This window comes from Gadus chalcogrammus, chromosome 13, assembly GCF_026213295.1.
Source record: "Gadus chalcogrammus isolate NIFS_2021 chromosome 13, NIFS_Gcha_1.0, whole genome shotgun sequence".
Classification (NCBI taxonomy): Eukaryota; Metazoa; Chordata; class Actinopteri; order Gadiformes; family Gadidae; genus Gadus; species Gadus chalcogrammus.
This window is the reverse complement of record NC_079424.1, coordinates 10,251,685-10,271,857: the sequence shown is the minus strand read 5'-3', so window position 1 is coordinate 10,271,857 and position 20,173 is coordinate 10,251,685. Positions and strand designations below refer to the sequence as shown.

Here is a 20,173-nt window from a genome sequence, read left to right as displayed (position 1 = left end):
TGGACCCAGTTAGTCAGTCAGTCAATCAGTCAGTCAGAGGGATGTGATTAAATCACTTGCCAACTTTAACAGAAAGCAAGTCTTATGTTAACCCCGCACACACACGCACACACGCACGCGCACGCGGGCGCACACACACATACACACCAAGGGAGAACCTCTTTCTACACCCTTGACTGGAGATGTGAGGGTTTACAAGCCTAATGGTAAAGACACTATTGGCTACCTGGGGACCCGACCTGGTCACCTGACAGGAAAGTCAGGGGACTGGGTCACCTCCTACCCCATCCCAGCCATGCCCAGAGGGAGGGGAAAGTATATAAAAAGCATATTTATTCAAGTGTGCAATTGTTCATGGGTTTGTGTGTGTGGCTGTGGGTGGGTTTGTGTCTCGGTGTGTGTGTGTGTGTGTGTGTGTGTGTGTGTGTGTGTGTGTGTGTGTGTGTGTGTGTGTGTGTGTGTGTGTGTGTGTGTGTGTGTGTGTGTGTGTGTGTGTGAGTGAGTGAGGGGGGGATCCAGACCCCCTACATCTCTACAGGTACCTGTGTGTGGCCAGTAGAAGTCAAAGTCCAACCGAATGCAGACAGAGACACTTAGGCCTGGTATTGCAGTATGTTCCCCATTAGCATAAAAGGAGCCCACTTCACGTACCGTGCTGCATTATGCAGTGAAAGCCATGAGTTGATACAGCTCCATTAAAGTGCAACACAATGATAATCTGATAATACGGGCTGGCTGGTGAAGGACTGTGGGGACGGGCCAAGCCGTGTGTGTTAATCAGACATCAGGAGGCTTTAGTTCAGTGGAGCACGGAATGGATTTTCCCCTGACCCTGACAGGGAATGCTGTCCCTAATGGCTTCTACCTGTGGAGAAATTAGCAAGCATTCCAGAACACAGAAAATCAAGCAGTGAAGCACCTCAGACGCTAACAGACGCTGAAGGCATCTCTTCGACTATGTTGTCTCCTACAGACGGAGATTTCCCTTACAGTCGAACACACCGGCGGGGACATTTTAAACACTTAATTGCAATTTGGAAGGGGAAAAGGGAGGCGATCGATGAAACTGCACAACTTTGGCTCTAGAGTGACATGGTGCAAAAACGCAGGGCTAGCAAGCACCGGCCACTGAAGATTGCTGTGGGTATCGATGGGACTGTAGGCACCATTGTGCTGTCGCTTTAAACAATGTCAGATTCCATCTGGTAAATCTCGTTTCTATAATGTGTTTTTTAATGTGTTTTTTAAAAGGCTCACACTATAATCAATGTTTAATCAAATAATCAGCGGGTGTTCTCTCTAATTTCACAGTTAATAATATACTGTACCAGTTGACTTTTGAACATTTTTAATCGAATAATAGATTTCAAATGAGCTTGAACATCAGAAGTTACTCGACATCATTCCATGAAAACATCATTTTCACAGGTGCTATTGATGTCCCAGCTCGTGTTAAAACGGTGATTAAAACTGGCAGCGTGGGCGGACCTTGAGAAGAGAAGCCTTGACCAAATTCTCATATTCTCACAAAAATATCTACCTTAACAATCAAATGCGTTGTTATTTTGTGACCAACCTACGCTCATTAAGGAAGCATGAATCAATTACGATTGTCTGCAGCTATACATTCTTTGTACATAAAAACAATTATGAATGACATGACTTCATTGTTATTGTGACATCAAAGGAAGTTATCTCTATCCCTCTCCAGCGTCTCGATGAGTGCAGCAAGGCAAGGTGCAGCCTTTAACGGTGCACTTGGCGGACTATCCCAGGGTTTACGATGCTTCAGTTCCCTACTCTCATAATTGAAGGTGAGCTGCTACTCGTCATTGAAAAGACTTGTGTGTGTGTGTGTGTGTGTGTGTGTGTGTGTGTGTGTGTGTGTGTGTGTGTGTGTGTGTGTGTGTGTGTGAGAATGGGGGGGCGCGACGATAGAGGTATGCAGCAAATGAACGGTCATCAAACTGAGAGCTCACACACACACACACACACACACACACACACACACACACACACACACACACACACACACACACACACACACACACACACACACACACACACACACACACACACACACACCTTTCTCTTCCTGTGCATCATAAATCTAGCAGTGTGACAGTAATCCGTCTCGTGGCCTTCCCCACCGGTCACGGCTGTCACCTTCGCCTCAGGGAGAAAGTACAGCCGTGCGGCGGTGGATCTCAGGCGCTTCCGCTCAGAGACAGAGACAGGCGCTTCCGCTCCGAGCGCCGCGGTTCCGCTGCACTCTTGACGCAACGCACACTGACAGATATCTAAAGGCTGCTCGGCTAAAATAGAACTCGGTTAAGAACGTGTGATAAAACGCATGGACCGCTCTCCAATTGTAACTAAGACAGATTAAAAGAGGGGGAGAGGGCCAACGCAGATCATGGCTTTATTAACTACGGTATGTTCCATGCTATAGAGGTGGTGGTGGTGGTGGTGGACGGGACACGAGCAGTTTGGTGCTTTCCAAATAGGGATTTATCTTACCGTTGGCACTGCGAGGCCATTTGCCTCTTGACAGGATCATTACGAGATTCACTGCTCCCACGACCATTACACAATTTTAGCGCTCCTCCTCGGATGGAATTTTAATTGAATTAGCCCGACTGGATACACATGGTGCGGACGATAACATTTTCTGTCTATCCGGCTTTATTGAGTCTTGTGTGTGTGCGTGCGTGTGTGTGCGTGTGTGTCTGTGTTTCATAATTTGGAGTAAGTGGTGGTGGGATCGCGGGGCAGTGAATGTCGGCCGTGAGAAAAGGCCAAGGTGGTATATTGGTGCCTTCCAATGGTCTCTCATTCATCATGCACGTGACGTTCAACTGACAACAGAATTATGTGTCTCGGGATGAATTGCTGAGGTGGCAAAATGGCTCCATTATCCAAACTGCTCTCTGAATTCTAAGCATTGTGAGGGCGATGAGCTCCTAGTCAGTACTAGTACTTCTCTGTAAAGTAAAACATCGAGGTTAGTGTTGTAATCCAACAAATTAGTTATTTTATAGCTTTAGTTTGTTGTATCAAGTGCCATTTTTTTGCTTAAAATTGTAAGAATTTCACTCCACTCGCAGTTTAGCAAAAAATGTTTAATCTCTCCTTGATGCGTGTTTATTTACAAGTAGTAAATATGCAAAATAGGAAATAACACAATATTTACACAATGAATGTTAACCTGCACACCTGTGACAGTTGCTTCAAGTCTGAAACTCGTTAAAAATGTATCAGAATCAGTGTTGTATTAAAACTTGATTTTCTGCCATTGCCGTCCAAGTTTCATTTCAATATGCTGGGATCCCATGGAGGACTCAGTTTGGGGAAGGAGGGAGCAGTAACAGAAATGCTGCCATGACCATTTTAATAGATGGAGGGTGTTGGGGGGGGGGGGGGGCACATTTGTACAATTCTCACCTTAAAGTTGTTTTGGAGAATGTCGGATGTGATTTAAGAAAACAGGTCAAAGAAAAAAAAAAACGTACTTCAGAGCTACTTCCTCAAGATGAGTGCTTTTCATAGTACTTCAGATCTCATTTCGTTTGTTAAGTCCACACAGTGTAAATCAACTGCTCCTCAGCCCACCCAGTGAGCCGGCATACAGCCAGGTAAACACGCTGCATATCTGATCCATCCCTACTGATTAAATACGACTCAACACACCACACAGTGCAGACTTAAGGGGACCCCGCCGAAACCGTTTTACCTAGAAAATAAAACAACATGGCGCCCTGGACTTTCACAGCACATATTATCTTTAAAGGAAAAGGCGAAACCAAACAGCCATGCGGACAGAGAACACCAGTCCCTCAGCAGTCATGTGACCAATATGGAATAATACGCCTTCGGAACCTGAGAATGGACACTTCTTCTAAATATCTTCTACGTCTTACAGAGGAGCAATATGGTAGCGATTTACCGTTCTCTGTGGTACTGACTGTGCTTTAGAGGAGAGCGAGTCGTTGGCCCCAATATATACAGTTAATACTTTTCCCATAATTCATAGTGTCTGTTATACACAGCACTGAGCTCTCTCCCTCCCTCTCCTGCCTGTGTAGATGTCTTTACCCAACCGTGTGTTTTGGAGAGTGTTAATGTACCGACACAGCTGAAAATCAGCACTGTACTCGTATCAGGAGGGGCGGGGGGACGACGACCCTGTTTCAATTCCCTGGAACCCAGGGGAAGCGGAAATTTGGACGTGAAGGGGTAGGACCGCAACAGAGATGTTTGGTTTTGGTGTGTGTGTGTGTCACTAGACAGCTAGAGCAGAAGGGAAGAAAGCGACTAGGTGATGTTGGCAGTTGTCCAATCACAGCAGACTGGTCCCTGAAGGCTGTATTTGGCTCACAGCATATCTCTATGCATGAATAGTTTTATAGGATCTAGATGATATTTATATATATTATATATATATATGTAATATAGATCTCTATTATAACTATATTATATATATATATATATATCAGTGTTGCCATGAAGCCTTATTCGCTAATGAATAGGCTGGGAAAGATTGAGTCAGAATGTTGCCTGTTGTATGCTCTGAACTGTCTTTTGTTGGATTTGTTTTTTAAGGAACCTGGCATGGGAAATGAACAGCAACGGCGTTGATGATCAGCAAAAGAGAATGGCAGCCCTAATGTTGGAGGAAACCAAAATATAAAAGCAGCAAATCACATTTCCTTTTACAAAAGACACAGATACTCCTCTAATGCAATGCTTTTCATGTTGATCCTTGAAATCAGGAAAATAAAACCTTGAGAACGGTCAAGTACGTAGACTTCAGGCAAACTGAAGACAAGTTTGTCTTCTGTGTGTCATAATGTACAATTTACATGTCCCAAAAAAAAAAACGTATTACAAAAAATAGGCAACTAGCATCTGTTCACCATGAAAAAAGTATACAATTTACAAATGATAACATCAAAAAAAACATTATACAGACCACAGTTTGGTTTTTCGGCAAGCATAAAGGAATCCCAAAAAATATCTATATAAAAAAAATAATAATCAAGGAAAACATTGTTTCTCACCACAGTCAAAATACCATGACTTCAAGACCAAAAAAAAAAAAAAAAAATGCAAATCCTCTTAAAGGAGCAGTAATAATAATAATAATAATAATAATCATCATCATAAAATAGCCTGTGCCCCACATGGCGAGAGATGAGAGCTGGAGGCTACCGGGAGAGGAGGATCAGCTAAACCCTCCATCTCTCCGCCCCCTCTCTCAGATACATTAACCTAAGAGCCCTTCTTCCCAGACCGGGCGAGAGGTGGCGGTGGTGGGGGAACACTCCAAATATATTCACCTTGTCCCACTATCATTGGAGGGAGGGGTGTTACCACTGATAATGTCTTGCAGAGCGATACAGCTCCCCCCCTCCCCCCACCCCCTCGCTTGTGTTTTTATCAGCGCTTGGTTTAGCTGTGCCCTGTCTTCTCTCATTTCAGCTCCTTTCAAAAAAATAAAGGCTAATCCTCAACCGGACCTCAGACCTGGACTCCATTACCCATCAGGCACCGGGCCTGCTCCGACTAGGAGGGGTCAGAAAAAAAATGCAATTGGTCTGCCCTAGACCAACCGGAGGAAGCCGAGGCAGGCTGCGGACTGGTGCAAATGTCACTTTGAATCTCTGAGAAAAAGGAAAAGAAAAACTAAACAAAGATTGGGGAGATATGTGTGAAGCGGGGGGGGGGGCCGAGCGGGACTATTCACGGTCTGCAGAGGGTCAGTGCAACGTCGCTACTTCATCATTGGGTCGCCGTACCGTGATCCACTAAACCCTTCCCCAGGACCCCCCCCCCCGGCACCACACCGGGCTACGGCCATGAGGACAGCAACCCTCCCAGGTGAATCGCCCCACCTTTGGTTCTCCAGGAAAAAAAAAGGAAAAAAACAACCACAAATTGCACCGTTGTGTGAACCGGACACGTCAACTTCAGGTCAGCACTGCAGTGAGGCAGCGAGCTTCAAGAAACCGTCCTGGTCAGAGGAGAGGCAAGGGCACATCATGTGTTTCACTGCCCTAGCATCGTATACTCGTTTTTTTTGTCACTAAAACCCTTTTCAGTCACTAGGCATGTTCATATTTAAATCATACGGTTGCACATTCCATCCAACAAAATGTCCGCACTAAACAACATTCAAAAGCAAACATGGCACAGGACAACGTCTGTTTTTTCATAATTTTCTTGATTTTCTTTTTAAAAGTTGTAATATTAAATAATGATTCATAGCTTTTTTTTTATTGTGTTGGGTGATTCAAAAAGAAGAAGAAAAAAAATGACCCTAATCTTTGTTTCTTTAAAAACATAGCTGTATTTATATATAATATCTATATAGTCTTCCTTTGTATCGTTTTCTGTAAATTGTGCAAATTCAGCAGTAATGCAAGTGGCGAGAGATCAGAGAGTGGGCAGTTGATTACATTTATACAAAAACAGAAAGAGTCCTTCCCAAACGTCGACGTCAGAATAAGAGTCACGTGACCTGACGGGCCCCCACGTCAATCCTTTGGGGGTCTCGTCTCAAATGTTCCAGAACGCTCCCTCTCTCTCTTTCTTTCTCTCTCTCTCTCTCTCTCTCTCTTTCTCTCTCTCTCTCTCTCTCTCTCTCTCTCTCTCGTCTGCCTGCGGTTTGCCGATTGCGGTCGAGTTCCTTCACGATTTCATAAAGTTGCTTGACTGGACATTGCTTGACAGAAAGAAATCCAGGAAAACAAAATGTTTTAAGCGAACCACAAACCACGACAGCCACGACAATCAAAGATGCTTTCCTGGGGACAGGTGAGGGATGTACAGGCACGTGGAAATGTCCCAATGTCCCGTGCGCACACATCCGTGCACCGACTACGGCCCAAAGACACGCGCACAGAAAATAGTCGCACACACTTGGGCACGTGCGTGCACACGCTCACACATACGCACAGACACACACACACACACACACACAGGACCCATCTCTGCCGAACTCCCCCTATTTTGCAGTGTACTGCTTTAGTCCTTTGCAGTTTCTCCTGTGGTTTTTTCTTTTTTTTTTTTACCAGGGGGTCCTGAACTTAAGTTGGTTCTCTGGTTGAGGGGAGCGAGGTAAGGGACATGGAGATGGGGAGGGCTGGGCTTGGGGGTGGGGAAAAATAGAAGAAGAGGAGAAGGATCAGGACGAGGTCGTGGTGGAGGTGGTGGTGGTTGCGGCGGCGGCGGCGGCGGCGGTGGTGTTGGCGGAGGGAGGAGGAGGAGGAGGAGATCAGAGGCGCTGGACTGGTTCTCAGCTGGCCAGGGCCATCGTGTCGATAACCTGCTCCAGTTTGCTCCTCAGTCTCTGTCTCCGGGACTGCTCATCCCGCTCCAGGGCCGACAGGATCTGCAGGCCGGTGGAGAAGAGCAGGAGGTGAGCAAACACATGCACATAACAGTGTCAGCACTCACCGGAAAATGGACCAAACATGGTATGGAGAAATGGTCCTCGGCCTAGTGAGAGGTCTCGGCAAACAGCACAATTCAAAGGGCATAACGTCACACAGTTGTTCATCCACTCGACCGACTGCAAGAAGGACATAGACACTCACACACACATACATATATACGCATGAAGGAGATATAAGCAAAGGTGCGCAAAGCTGATCTTAATATAATAGCATGCTAGAACCAGAGGATTTGGAGCAAAAGACAGGGTGAGTGTCCTCTCACCTCGTCCTTGTACTTGACGATGTAGGAGTAGATCTCGTGCAGGGCGGACATGCTGTTGAACTGGCTGAGGTGCAGGCGCGACTGCTCCGCCAGGTAGGCACTCATGTCCTGGTCGCTGATCGCAGACATCCTGGAGATGTCTGAGTAGTATCTGTGGGAGGGGGGGGGAGAGAAGCGTGAGGTTAAAGAAAGGAGGAATGATAGGACGGGGATGATGGATTGAAGGGAGGGGAGGGTAGATGTAAGAACGGAAGAAGGGGGAAGAGATAGGGGAGGAAAGAAGAAATGAGGGAGGACAGAAAGAGGTGGGGAGGGTGCAATGGGCATCGTTTAGTATGGACAAACCAAAACACAAGATAGGTGCGTAACAAAATAACAGCAAGCATAAATATGAAGGACCAGCAAACGTTGGAGGAGAGATAAGGTGTGAAATCCTCAATAATCGGCCTACAGCTGTAACATCAACCTCCCTAGCACAGGAACAGCATACAAATCCCTCAAACATATGGGTCGACAAACCCACAACAACAGTAAATCCAGGAGCGAGCGAGCGAGCGAGCGAGCGAGCGAGAGAGAGAGAGAGAGAGAGCTGGAATCGACAACATACCTTTCTACCCAGTTCTTGTAGTTCGGGATGTCTTTAGCGTAGAGCAGCTTGTTGGAAGGAGAGTCCTTGCCCAATTTGTGCTCTGATGTGGAGCACGAATCCATGAAGGTCTGGGCCACCACGGACAGGCACGCGTCTGTGATACTGTTCTTGTGGATGTCAAACACAAACTGGGGGTTCTTGATCACGTTCACCCAGAACCTCAGAGGAAGACTAGGGAGCGAGAGAGAGCGAAAGAGAGACAGAGAGAGACAGAGAGAGACAGCGGTTAAATAAATATCTGACGAAGCTTGTGCAATGTAGCATGATGTAGCGTGAGCAGTGAAGCGAGAGAGATTTTGCTTCACTGCTAACGCTAATCTTACAATGGTAATATTCTACTGAGGACGTGCTTATGTCTTGGGCCTGTGACTCGTTAAACCAGGAAGACATACACAGGCACACACACATACAAATGATCTCACAATCGCACACACACTCTTTCACAGGTGCAGGCGGACTCACCAGTTGCTCTTCCAGGTGTGCCGTACGTCGGAGTCAGAGATGGAGTGCTTGTCCGCCTGCTCGTCCAGGAAGTCAAACATGTACTTGATGGCCAGCGGCAGAGCGCTGCCCCGGTGGGCCGTGCTGAAGATGGTCTCAAACAGGTCGTCCACAAACTTCTGGAGCGTGCCCTGCAGGGGAAAGAGTAGAGCGGGGTGAGGGGAGGTGAGGGATTCCGGCTTAGTGCTGGCCTTCAGCATCAGCTACAATGGATTCACTTTTCCAACACTTGAGAGAAATGTCTTGCTTGCATTCTGCACATAAATTGTGTGACTACTACGCATTGTGTACATAGATATGGGTCCTTTGTATGCGTATCTCTTTTTAAGTCTCATTACTATAAGTCCATACTTCTGCTGTGACACCTGCATTCCTATTCTGGGATTAAGCCAGAACATCTCTTCGTCTCTCGAAGGCTCATATTTCCACTGGTGGCTGAAGGACGATGTGTTGCGTTGTGGCCAGCCAGCCGGTTTGACAGCTATTCTGGCACCGAACCCAAATGAGCCGTGCGCCTCTCAGCATATTCATTTCATTGGCAAGCGCAATTACCAAAAAAAGGAGTGGCTGTTTCATAACGCCTGCGTCTGATTTTATATTTAACGCAATTACCCATAGAGTTGGCATGGGGGGGATTATGGGTTGAACCATTAGAAGTTATGGCTGCCATTAAGATGTTCCCTCGGCTCGCACACTCTGTCCTAACTGTAATGGTCTACCACCGGCTGATGTCTCGTAATGAATGCTTCCTAGCAAAGAGTTCAGCCAAAGACTGCACTGTGTTTACAGAGTAGAAAAGCAAGCCAAGATGATTTAACACTCTCACGTTTGTGTGTGCATGCATGTGTGTGTGTGGTGACATGTATTATGTCAGCGCCGGCTCTCCGTGGCTAACGTTTCCGTGGGTGTCGGTGTAAACAGTTTGACCTATGCAGACTGACTCAGTCAATGATGACACTCGCATTGACCCGCGTTAGTTACTCCCCAAAAACCATCAATACCCACATCGCCCTAAGACCCCATAACCTTTCACGATATAATCTACACACAAACCCTACTAGGAGACACAAACGCACACACAGACTTGCTTTTTGAAAACCCGCACGCACAAATCCAACAGCAGGGGATTGGGCATGTAGTGGACGGCTGTGCTTTTAGGGTAAAGACCCGGCTCCACAAGCCCCGAGGCCACAGAGAGAGAGGGGCTTTGGAGTGGAGCACTAACCAAACAACTCAATAGCCAAAGGTCAGCCCGCTAATTAAGACGCGCAATCTCAATCGCTGTGCATGCATGTGTGTGTATGTGTGTGTGTGTGGTATCGGTGTGCTATGTGCATGTGTGTGTGAGTGTGTGTTTGCTTGTTGTTTGTGTATGGGTGTTGTTTGTGTGCAGACTTTTGAGTAAAAGGTTATGAAAAATGTTAATGAGCTTCGAGGCGACCAAACCCTACCAAAGGTCACTGCGAGGGAGTAGATGTCGGTAAGAAGTGGGATAAACACCAGAGCAGTGCAGGGCATGTGAGTGACTGGACGTCCATCTGCCCGACGGCTTCCCCTCGCACGTGAGCGTTGGGTGTGAAGTGAGTCTAAAGTCCTCGTCATGGTTCCACGTCGACGTAACGCGAGGGAGTTTACGGACCCTTTACGTCCTTGCGGACCGTCAGGACCCTCCTTGCGGACCCTCCTTGCGGACCCTCCTGGCGTCCACCGCAAGGGCCTGACGGGCGCCTCCCAAAGATTGTAAATCGCAGCAAAGGCTGCGATTGGTCCGCTCACTGAAACCCGTCGCAGGTTCACGACTGCGACGGGGCGTCTTCATGGTCATTGCGTTGCGTCGACGTTGAACCATAACTGATCCTTTAAAGTGAACCTCCTTACCTTGGTGGCCAGCAACCGGGTGAGGTAGATCTCGGACACCATCTTGCTGCCGCGGTCGCCCTCCCTCTGGTCCGAGTGGTCGTGGTTCTTCACCAGGTGCCACAGCTTGGTGCCGCTCTCCAGGTCGGGGGTGATCATTGGGGTGCGAGAGCGCAGGCTGTCGGGGCTGCTAGCCGTGCGCAGCATGCTCTCTGCTCAGGGAGGAGGAGGAGGAGGAGGAGGAAGGGAGGACGAAGAGGACAGGTTCAGTGGGTTGTATTTGATGGTTAGGTGTGTGTTGTGTGTCGGGAGTTTGAGATTGTTTTTGTGCGAGTGAAGATGTTCTATTGACAGAAATGCGTCTGACTGATATGACTAGGTTAATTGTACGTGGGAGGACTAGCTGGTAGCTTAGCAGTTTTTGAAAAGCACGACAAATTGCAAATAACATCATGCACATCACCCTCAAATAAATAGCTTGTTAGTTCACCAAAATACAAACTCCATATGCTGCATCCGATTCTATTCTGTCCTCCCCCGGAAAAGTTTCATTTCTAAAATACTTTTTGCCTTGGATTCAGAGTGGGGGCTTTGTCCACTCCAGCGTCACTCTTCCATCTCTTATTAAATCGGCTTCTGTCACTCCGCTACCTCCAATCCCCCCCACTCCCACACACACGTTTCATGTCAGACAGTGATACCCTCATTTTGTGTGGCGGAGCAGGGGGGCTTCGTGTACGAACGTTCGTCATCTCCGCGTATAAGTGTGGAGGGATTGAGAGGTTGAGAATGTCAGGAAAGCAGTGCCGAGACCTTGCGGTGCTCGTTTGTACGTGCGTGTGCGTGTGTGAGGACCAGTAATAGGGGTCAACATTATATTGGAGGGAGCTCTGTGAGATGGTTAAAAAAGAGGCGGAGAAGCAGGAGACGAGCGGAAGGTGAAGACGAAGGTGGAGATACGATATGAAACCGGGGGATTGAGCGGAGAAACAGAGGTGATTGACAGCCGGAGAGACAGAGCCGGAGATGAAGAGAGAGGAGATAGCTTTGAGAGCGAGAGAGAGATAGCGAGAGAGAGTATTTTTGGATGTAGAGAGGAAAAGTAAGGCTTGAACATGAAACAAACAAATGCATCGTTCACACCACCATACATACGTACGTACTTACATAAAAATAACCCCCCAAACACACAGACACACACACACACAGACACACAACCTCTCTTACCGTATCGGCTGAGGGACTTGGTGAATGTGGAGGAGTTGGAAATGTTGTACGCAGAGTTCTGCTTGGGCACCAAAGCGATCACTGATCCATCCGTCACCTGAGAGGGAAAGTTTGGGAAGTTGAAGCAGCCGTGACACACCGCAGAAGGCTCTTCACCACAGACACGCTACGTCACAAAATGGAGGGATCTGAAGTTGGTCGCCAACGCACTCGCATCTAGACAGGTTTTTCTTCAATCTGTACGTGTTAGACTTACATTTTCAAGGGAGCTTTTTTTTTTGGGGGGGGGGGGGGATTAACAAAAGCAAGCAAAGCTAGGTACCAATGTTGCTACAGTGAGGGGAGAGGGGGTTGGCACTGGTGTTTACCTGGTAGTGCACCAGGTTGTTGAGTCTCTTCCAGTCGTTGTCGATCTTGGTGGTCACGTCCTCGTCCTGCAGGATGATCCGGGCCATCCTGCCCTGCCGCCATTCTGGTGGTCGGAACAGACACACGCACACACAGACACGTCAGTTGTGAAGGTTGAGTATTGTACGCGTGTGTATTGTACATGTGTGTGCATTGTACATGTGTGTTCTGCGTTGTCTGTATGTCTCAATTCGACATTGCGTGTGTAATTTCCATATGAATGTTCTGTATGTGGGTCCATGTATGAGGCCTTGGGTCTCCGGTGAGTACATTGTGTGTGTTTGTGTGTATGCATGTGTATGTATGTGTGTGTGTTCCAGTGCATACCCAGGTCCATGTCTGCGGCCTTGGGCCTCTGGGAGTACGGTTTGTGTGTCTACCTGTGTGTGTGTGTGTGTGTTCCAGTGCATACCCAGGTCCATGTCTGCGGCCTTGGGCCTCTGGGAGTAGGGTGTTCCCTTGTACACGGCGTCCAGAAGCTTCTCTTTCACCTGCGTCACCGTGTCGCAGTTCAGACACTTCACCGTCACCTCTGTCGCATTCTCGTTCTCCGGGTTCACGCAGTGCAGTGTCTGAAGGGGGTGGGGTGGGTAATAAGGAGAGGATGGTTCATGATTGGTTCCATAGGAAAATAAGCGAGAATAGGCTCCGCCCTCCCAGATCATCGTGAACTGTCGGGTCAAATATGTAAGGCCTGTGACCATCTAGGCGTCACATGGTCTTAAACGGATCAATGTGGCAGATCTGGTGTCCTGAAGGAGCAAATAATTGATTCATAATTTGAGCCCTTTGCGTATTTAAATAATTTATTAACCCATTAGGTTGTTCTTTTATTCAATAAACTGTTTTATTAAATGTCCCATTTAAAAGCGTTGAATTATTCCGTTTCTGGATTGTTGAACTTATTTATCTTGGATTGAATGAAGGATAATTAATCAATGCACCGGCTGGTCTTTCATGTGATGAACACACAACCATCTCCTTCATTATTGAATCTTTCGTCGGAATGAAGAAGAAGAAGAAGACGAAGAATAAGAAGAAGAAGAAGAAGAAGAAGAAGAAGAAGAAGAAGAAGACTTCTTCTCGCCAAGAAGCCCGTTCATAAAAACGACCTGGACTTCATCGATATAAATAAAAAAGGCCTTGATGTTGAAGTCATACCACCTAAAGAAGCGGTACACTAAATCTTGCCAATGATTTTTTTTTTCTTGCTATTTAATGACTTGCTGTTTTAAGCAAGTATACCAAGTATATCCACCCTCGCTCTGCGAATTCTACTACTACGAACGACAGCACCTCCTGTAACACGCCTCTCACCCCCCCCATTACCGCATCACTAAAACACTCCATTCATCGATAAGGTGATTATTTGTAGCGTGTGGGTGTAGCGCTTCAGTACTGACCAGGGTCTTGTAGTCAATCTGCTGTCTGATGAGCTTGTCCTCGCTGAGCGAGTAGCGGGCCTCGCCTGTGATGGCGTCGATGGGACCCTTCTCCATCTGCTGCTTCATGGCACAGTACAGCATGAAGAGGGGCTCCCCAGCACACTCCTGACGGGAGAGAGACAGAGATACACACAGGTTAGGGAGAGAGATAGACACGGATAGACAGACAGATACACACAGGTTAGAGAGAGAGATAGACACAGAAAGATAGACAGAGATACACACAGGTTAGAGAGAGAGATAGACACGGATAGACAGACAGATACACACAGGTTAGAGAGAGAGATAGACACGGATAGACAGACAGATACACACAGGTTAGAGAGAGAGATAGACACAGAAAGATAGACAGAGATACACACAGGTTAGAGAGAGAGATAGACACGGATAGACAGACAGATACACACAGGTTAGAGAGAGAGATAGACACAGGAAGATATAGTATATTTGTTGAATGCTGCTCTCTGCACTTCCAACGTTCTTCCAAACTCTCACACTAAGTGACGAGGCCTTGACCTCATCCTACACACACAGTGTAGGATGTCTTTGTCTTTTAGGGTGCATGGTTTGCGTGAAAGAGAAGGAAACCAAAAAATAGGGACAATTAGAAAGTGGGAGAGGAGAAGGAGATACGTGGAGGACCTGAGTGAGGCCGAGTTGAGTGAGTGTTAGTTGATGGAGGAGTTAATAGAAGGTTAATGACAGAGGAGTGAGAATACGCTTGGAGAAGCACTTTGGTGTGTGAGACGTGTCAGCCGGGCAACGAGCACTGGGGCTCTGGGCCTCTCGTTCCCCTGCTCCCTGCCTCCTTCTCCCTCTCCCCCTCTCTCCCTTTCCCCCTCTGCCCTCGTACTGATTGCTGACCAAGTAGCGTCTGGGCTGAGTCTCCGCGCCGTCTGCGTTTCTTCCGAGCCATTTCCCTGTTTCATTAACTAGGGGGTTCATACTCCTGGGTCTCCGGATAAGAGCAGCAGGCCAAAGGATTATTCTCCAACCAACACAGCGGAGTCAATGGGCTATTTTCAGGACAATCTGACTTCTCTCATTTTTTTGCTGCACACATTTTATTTCTACGATATCCATTTCCACGGGCACAACGTTGGCACTTTTAATTCACTTTCTCTGGTTGTGCAGGCGTCTGTTGAAACAGGTGTTACAAAACGCTGAGTAAGGCAGACTTGACTGTTGATTTATCACAGAATCAGATCAGCCAAGTCATCGCCTGTGTCACTCAGAGAATCGGGCGGAGTAGATGGTGGGGTTTGTTAATTATGAACCACATACATATCTGCTGACTGTGGGTAGTCCTCTCAATTCCTTCTCTCCCTTTCCTTCTCCTTGTCTTTCACACCATTCTTTGCTTTCCTCTTCTAAATATTACACACCACACCTAACTCCCACAACTCATAATTCTCTAACTATTTATGGATATGCTGCAACTACTCACCGTCTACATCTTCCCTGTACTTATACAACATCGACAACATACTTTTTCAAATTAGAATAAAGTAATTATCCCTGTATACATGTCACCATATTTCTCTTATGTAGTGTAATGTATTTCCTTTCTGTGCTTAATTCAATATGTTTTATTACATTTCACTCGCTCCACCACATATCACTATGCACGGTGCATTTATAATTGTGCATGCGGGCCAGTGATTGCTTCTGATTGGTCAGTCACACCGAGTAGACTGCATAATCTCAAATGCCAGCAGGGGGGCCTTGCACGTTTACATGCAGGCTTCGTGCGCACACAGCGACACAGATTGTGTGCGTGTGCCCTCCCCCAGGCCGCCTGGTTGGTGGACGGTCCAGCCCAAGGTCTGTTCTTGGCTGATGCAGGACCACCGTGGTGTGTGTGGCTCCTAGGCTGGTTAGCTCCACCATCACCAACAGGCTGTGTGGCGAGATTCTCACCATGGCGCGAACCACACTCATTCTATCCCCCATCCATTTCCAAACAGACACAGAGGGCAGAGAGAAGAGAGAGAGCGAGAGAGACGAGAGAGATAGAGAGAGCGAGAAAGAGAGAAGTGCGAAAGAGGGAGAGACGAAGAGAGATATGCAGCCTGAATGTTTTTTAAAAGAGTGAAATAAGCGGGAGCACTGTGAAGGTTTTCCTACTTTCACAGTATCAGTGGGAAGTTAAGCTTTAGCACATACACACACACAGATACACACGTACGCAGAAAGTACATCCAGTGAGGACGCTCTTACCTTGAGGAACTTGTAAAGCAGGAAGGTGAACCAGTTCGTGAGCATCTTTTCAGCAACAGACTCGGTCCTGGGAGGGAGAGTGAGAGGGAGGTCGACAGAGGTGAATAAGAGTGAGTCCAAATGTGCTTGCTCCATCCCAACAGTAGCAGTAGCATGCCCTCGGTTTCAACCTGTAGACATATATTTATATTTTCACCAGCAATCGTTTTTTCATACGTACTTCAAAAGAGACAAACACTACGGCCCCATCCCTACACTGATCTGTCTTTGTGTGTGTCGCTTGAGTTCAAACATAACGGAGGCTTTCCTCCTACATCACACACAAACAATTAGCGTGGTATAACAAACCTCATTCCCCCCCCCCCCCCCCCAATACCAATTTAATTTTCCCCCTAACCGATCCCACCCGTCTTCATTAAAGAAAAAATACAGCAGAGAAAAAAAAAACAACAACAGCAATTAGTATAATACACCAACTTCCCTTGTTAATCACAAACCTGGCACGTAATGAGGGGAACCTCAAGACCTGCGCAGCCGCCAACACACACACACGTGCACACGCACGCACACGTGAACACGTGCACACATGCACGCGCACGGCATACAAATAAAGCACAGCAATTAACAGCCATTGTAATTAACTCATTGGATCTAATTAGTTCAACAGCTATATGAAAGATCATTGCCAGGGTTTTTAATGGCGGGTTGCAGTCGGCGATTGCAGTCAGAGCGTTTATTTTAATATTTGTAATATTATACTCAGTCAACGTTTCACATGTATGATTCATCTACCAGAGCATAAGAGAGAGATGGATGGATGGATGGATATGGATTGAGAGAGAAAGCCATTTTCTCCTATACTAACGGAGTAAAACAATGGAGGTTTCCGGTAAGTTTGGCGATCAGTTACTTGGTTGACTAACTAGGCTTTTCCTTTGTGCCACGTTCCCCAGCATGCCTTCTTGTATGCGTGACCTTTTTATATTTCGTCTCCCTCCCTCCCTCCCTCTCAATCTTTTGGGACAGGGGTATTTTCTAGTTCACTGTGCACGCAAATGTTTTTTTGATGAGGCAGGAATGGAGAAGAGATACACTAAAATACATGGGAAGAGGCGAAGAAGAAGAGAAGAAGAGAGGAGGGAAGTAGAGCAACGGTTAAGATTCAGGGTTTGTGTAAGACGAGCCCCCCATGAGGTCTAACAGGTTGCTCTCTCCATGGTTTGCTCTCAGACTATGAAGCGTCAATTGTGATCCTTTATTTTATTTTTCTCTCCGTTTGCTTTGAGCACAACTGGCGGCGAGAAGCAGGTGGAGAAGAGGCAGCCGGGGAACGGTCAGCAGAACAAAATGGAGTAGGTTGACGCACCTGAACGGAACATGCTAGAGGGCAACGCTGCTTCCTGTCAATACGATCCAGAAGCTTCCGAGGGAGAGCTCGGAATTGTTAGCTTCGAACTTCCGAGGTTAGGGTTTTGGATACCATCGACAGTTACAACTCAGGAATAGAAAAGTTGAAGAGTGGAAGCCCCAGGGCATTTCTTTAACAGCATATATTATGCCATCTGGAAATGTATTCATCATAAACATTTATTCATAACATCCATCCAATGCCTTGCATAGACTGGATAGTGTAAATATAGCCCAATAGAACAACATTGTTCATTTGTTATTCTTGCTAAATAAATTGCCGTAAGTCTTTTCTGCAACCTCAACCTTCATGCTGCCATTTCTTATCATTTTCTCCCCTCTCTCTCACTCTCTGTCCATCTTCATCCCGGTCATACCCCCCCCCTGGATGCTTTGTTCTCTTCCTCTTCCTGTCAGTCATCCCTTCCACCCGCCCCTGCCCCACCCCCGCTGTTCCCTTCCACCTGATATTTACGGCTTCCCCTCCGGCCAATCACACCCTCCCATCGTCAATGCCTAACCTTTCTCCCTTTTCCTCTTTACCTGCTCGTTTGTGGGTATGTTTTTATATATTTGTGGGTGAGTGTCTTTATGTGTCTGTGCGTGTGTGAGTGTGTCTATGCGTGTGTGTGTGCATGTCTGTGAATGTGTGTGTGTGCACACAAGCAAGCACGGGAGAGGTCTCTGCAGTCTGACTAGCTCTGCAGGGAGTGTGTTTGCTCAGGGGTGTAATCCTCTCTGACAGGGACAGGGTGAAGAGAGAGATAGAAGGTTACGGAGGGAGGAGAGAGAGAGAGAGAGAGAGAGAGACAGAGAGAGAGAGAGACAGAGAGACAGAGAGACAGAGAGACAGAGAGACAGACAGACAGACAGACAGACAGACAGACAGACAGACAGGTGGGGATAGAGAGAGAGAGAGTGAGAGAGAGACGGAGACAGACAGACCGAGAGAGAAGCTACATTCCCACTCCAACAGGACTATAATAGACAATGAGCTGGACAACAGTGTAAGAGATGGAGGTGATGTCCTCACAAGCACTATTGACCCGGAACACTCTGCACGAGTGTGACGTGTTGGCTTTACGGAGACCTATAGAAACGCTTGCCACTGACTGCAGGAGGGGGGCTCCCCCCGGGGGGGGGTCCGGTTCCTTACCTCCGCAGCAGCAGCTTGGGGTGGTTCTTGCTCTCCAGGTTCTTGTCAATGAGGTCGGACAGCAGCTGCTTGAGCACGCCGGTGGCGTACTCCATCTCGCCCTGCAGCGCCGTCATGATGAGCGAGGCCACGTTGCCGCGGTCGCGCATGGAGAAGGAGCGCTGGGCCTCCAGCGTGCGGATGAAGGTGAGCAGGAAGTGCTTTTTGGTGAGCAGCTGGCCGAACAGCGTCAGGGCCTTCTCCACGTTGGCCTGCACCTGGGTGGGTTGAGGAGAGAGAGAGAGAGAGAGAGAGAGAGAGAGAGAGAGACAGAGAGAGAGAGAGACAGAGACAGAGAGAGAGAGAGACAGAGACAGAGAGAGAGAGAGAGAGAGACAGAGAGACAGAGAGACAGAGAGACAGAGCGAGAGACAGACAGACAGACAGACAGACAGACAGACAGACAGACAGACAGACAGACAGACAGACAGACAGACAGACAGACAGACAGACAGACAGACAGACAGAGACAGAGAGAGAGAGAGAGAGAGAGAGAGAGAGAGAGAGAGAACGGGACAGATACAGGAGAGAGAGAAGAGTGGGAGAAGAATGAGTAGATAGAGAGAGAGAAGGGGGGTGTTGGGAGGAAGGGGGTAGAGGAGAGAAGGTAAATAGAGAAGAGAGATTGAGGGAGATGAGCATAAGGGTGAGAGGGAAAGAGGAAAAGGAAAGAAAGAGTGGGATAGGGATGAGAGTGAGATAAGAAACAGAGTGAGGGAAGAGATACAGAGGCGCGAGATAAGAGAGGCCGAGAGAAAAAGCAGAGAGAGAGAGAGAGAGAGGGAGGAAGAAGTTATTTTACAGCCCTTTTGATGCATCCACAGAGAATAATGAATGAGTCCTGCAGGATGGCAGAGGGAATGAGCGCGCTTTATAACAGGAGGCCCATCCCTGTACTTCACTGTTTTGCAATGCACAGGAACAAAGGGAGCCAGAGCAGTGGCCAACGGGTTTTGAAAAGATCCACCTCTGATCATTTCTTTCTTCCTTTTCTGCTCCATCTTTCCCTTCCTCCCTCCTCTGTGTGCCTTTACTAAATCACTCCCATCTCTGCACCTCCTGTACATGTTCACCCAACTCTATCGCCCAGAACTTCTTACACTAATGCAATGGGGAAGAAGTTGAGAGAGAGGCATAGGTTAACCTGTAGGGAGGGGAAAGAGAGAGAGAGCGAGAGCTAGAGAGAGAGCCAGCTTGCGTGGGCCAGAGGTATATAGGTAAGAAGAAGGAGAGGGAGGGAGAGAGTTTTGTGGCGGTGGTGCTTTAAAGTGGGGAGCTTCATGCTGTAATAAGAAATTGATCCGCCCGCTAGTGCACCACTGTGGCCTGTGATTGCCTGGACCATACAAATGAAAATCCAATGTAGCGCCGGGGCCATCCCGCAGGAATACAGTTGATAGCACTGGTAGATATGTCTCAGCACCCTGCCTTTACAGCGTCAGCACAACGCCATTCACACACACAAACACAGGACGTCACCTGGGTATCAACACTTGTGCATTAGGGTGTGATGTATGTGGCGTACGGCGCCCGAATAATGAAAGT

The 20,173-nt window shown here is 47.5% G+C and overlaps 1 protein-coding gene across 3 annotated transcripts in view; it reads right to left on the bottom strand.

Annotated features, from left to right (window-relative positions):
* Positions 1-3,076: 3,076 nt before the first annotated feature.
* LOC130402559 (plexin-A1-like) overlaps positions 3,077-20,173 on the bottom strand; it is a 172,561-nt gene continuing 155,464 nt past the window's right edge. For 2 of the 3 annotated variants that reach the window (XM_056606771.1, XM_056606772.1), the window contains exons 22-32: positions 18,590-18,846; positions 16,027-16,093; positions 13,765-13,911; positions 12,774-12,933; positions 12,322-12,425; positions 11,954-12,050; positions 10,748-10,938; positions 8,831-9,000; positions 8,327-8,539; positions 7,720-7,870; positions 3,077-7,393 (exon numbers count right to left, since the gene is read on the bottom strand). In XM_056606771.1, coding sequence (XP_056462746.1) covers positions 7,298-7,393; positions 7,720-7,870; positions 8,327-8,539; positions 8,831-9,000; positions 10,748-10,938; positions 11,954-12,050; positions 12,322-12,425; positions 12,774-12,933; positions 13,765-13,911; positions 16,027-16,093; positions 18,590-18,846 — 1,653 coding nt within the window. In that variant the 3' untranslated portion in view covers positions 3,077-7,297. The remainder of the gene's footprint in view (positions 7,394-7,719; positions 7,871-8,326; positions 8,540-8,830; positions 9,001-10,747; positions 10,939-11,953; positions 12,051-12,321; positions 12,426-12,773; positions 12,934-13,764; positions 13,912-16,026; positions 16,094-18,589; positions 18,847-20,173) is intronic. The other variant, XM_056606773.1, reaches the window with a different exon arrangement.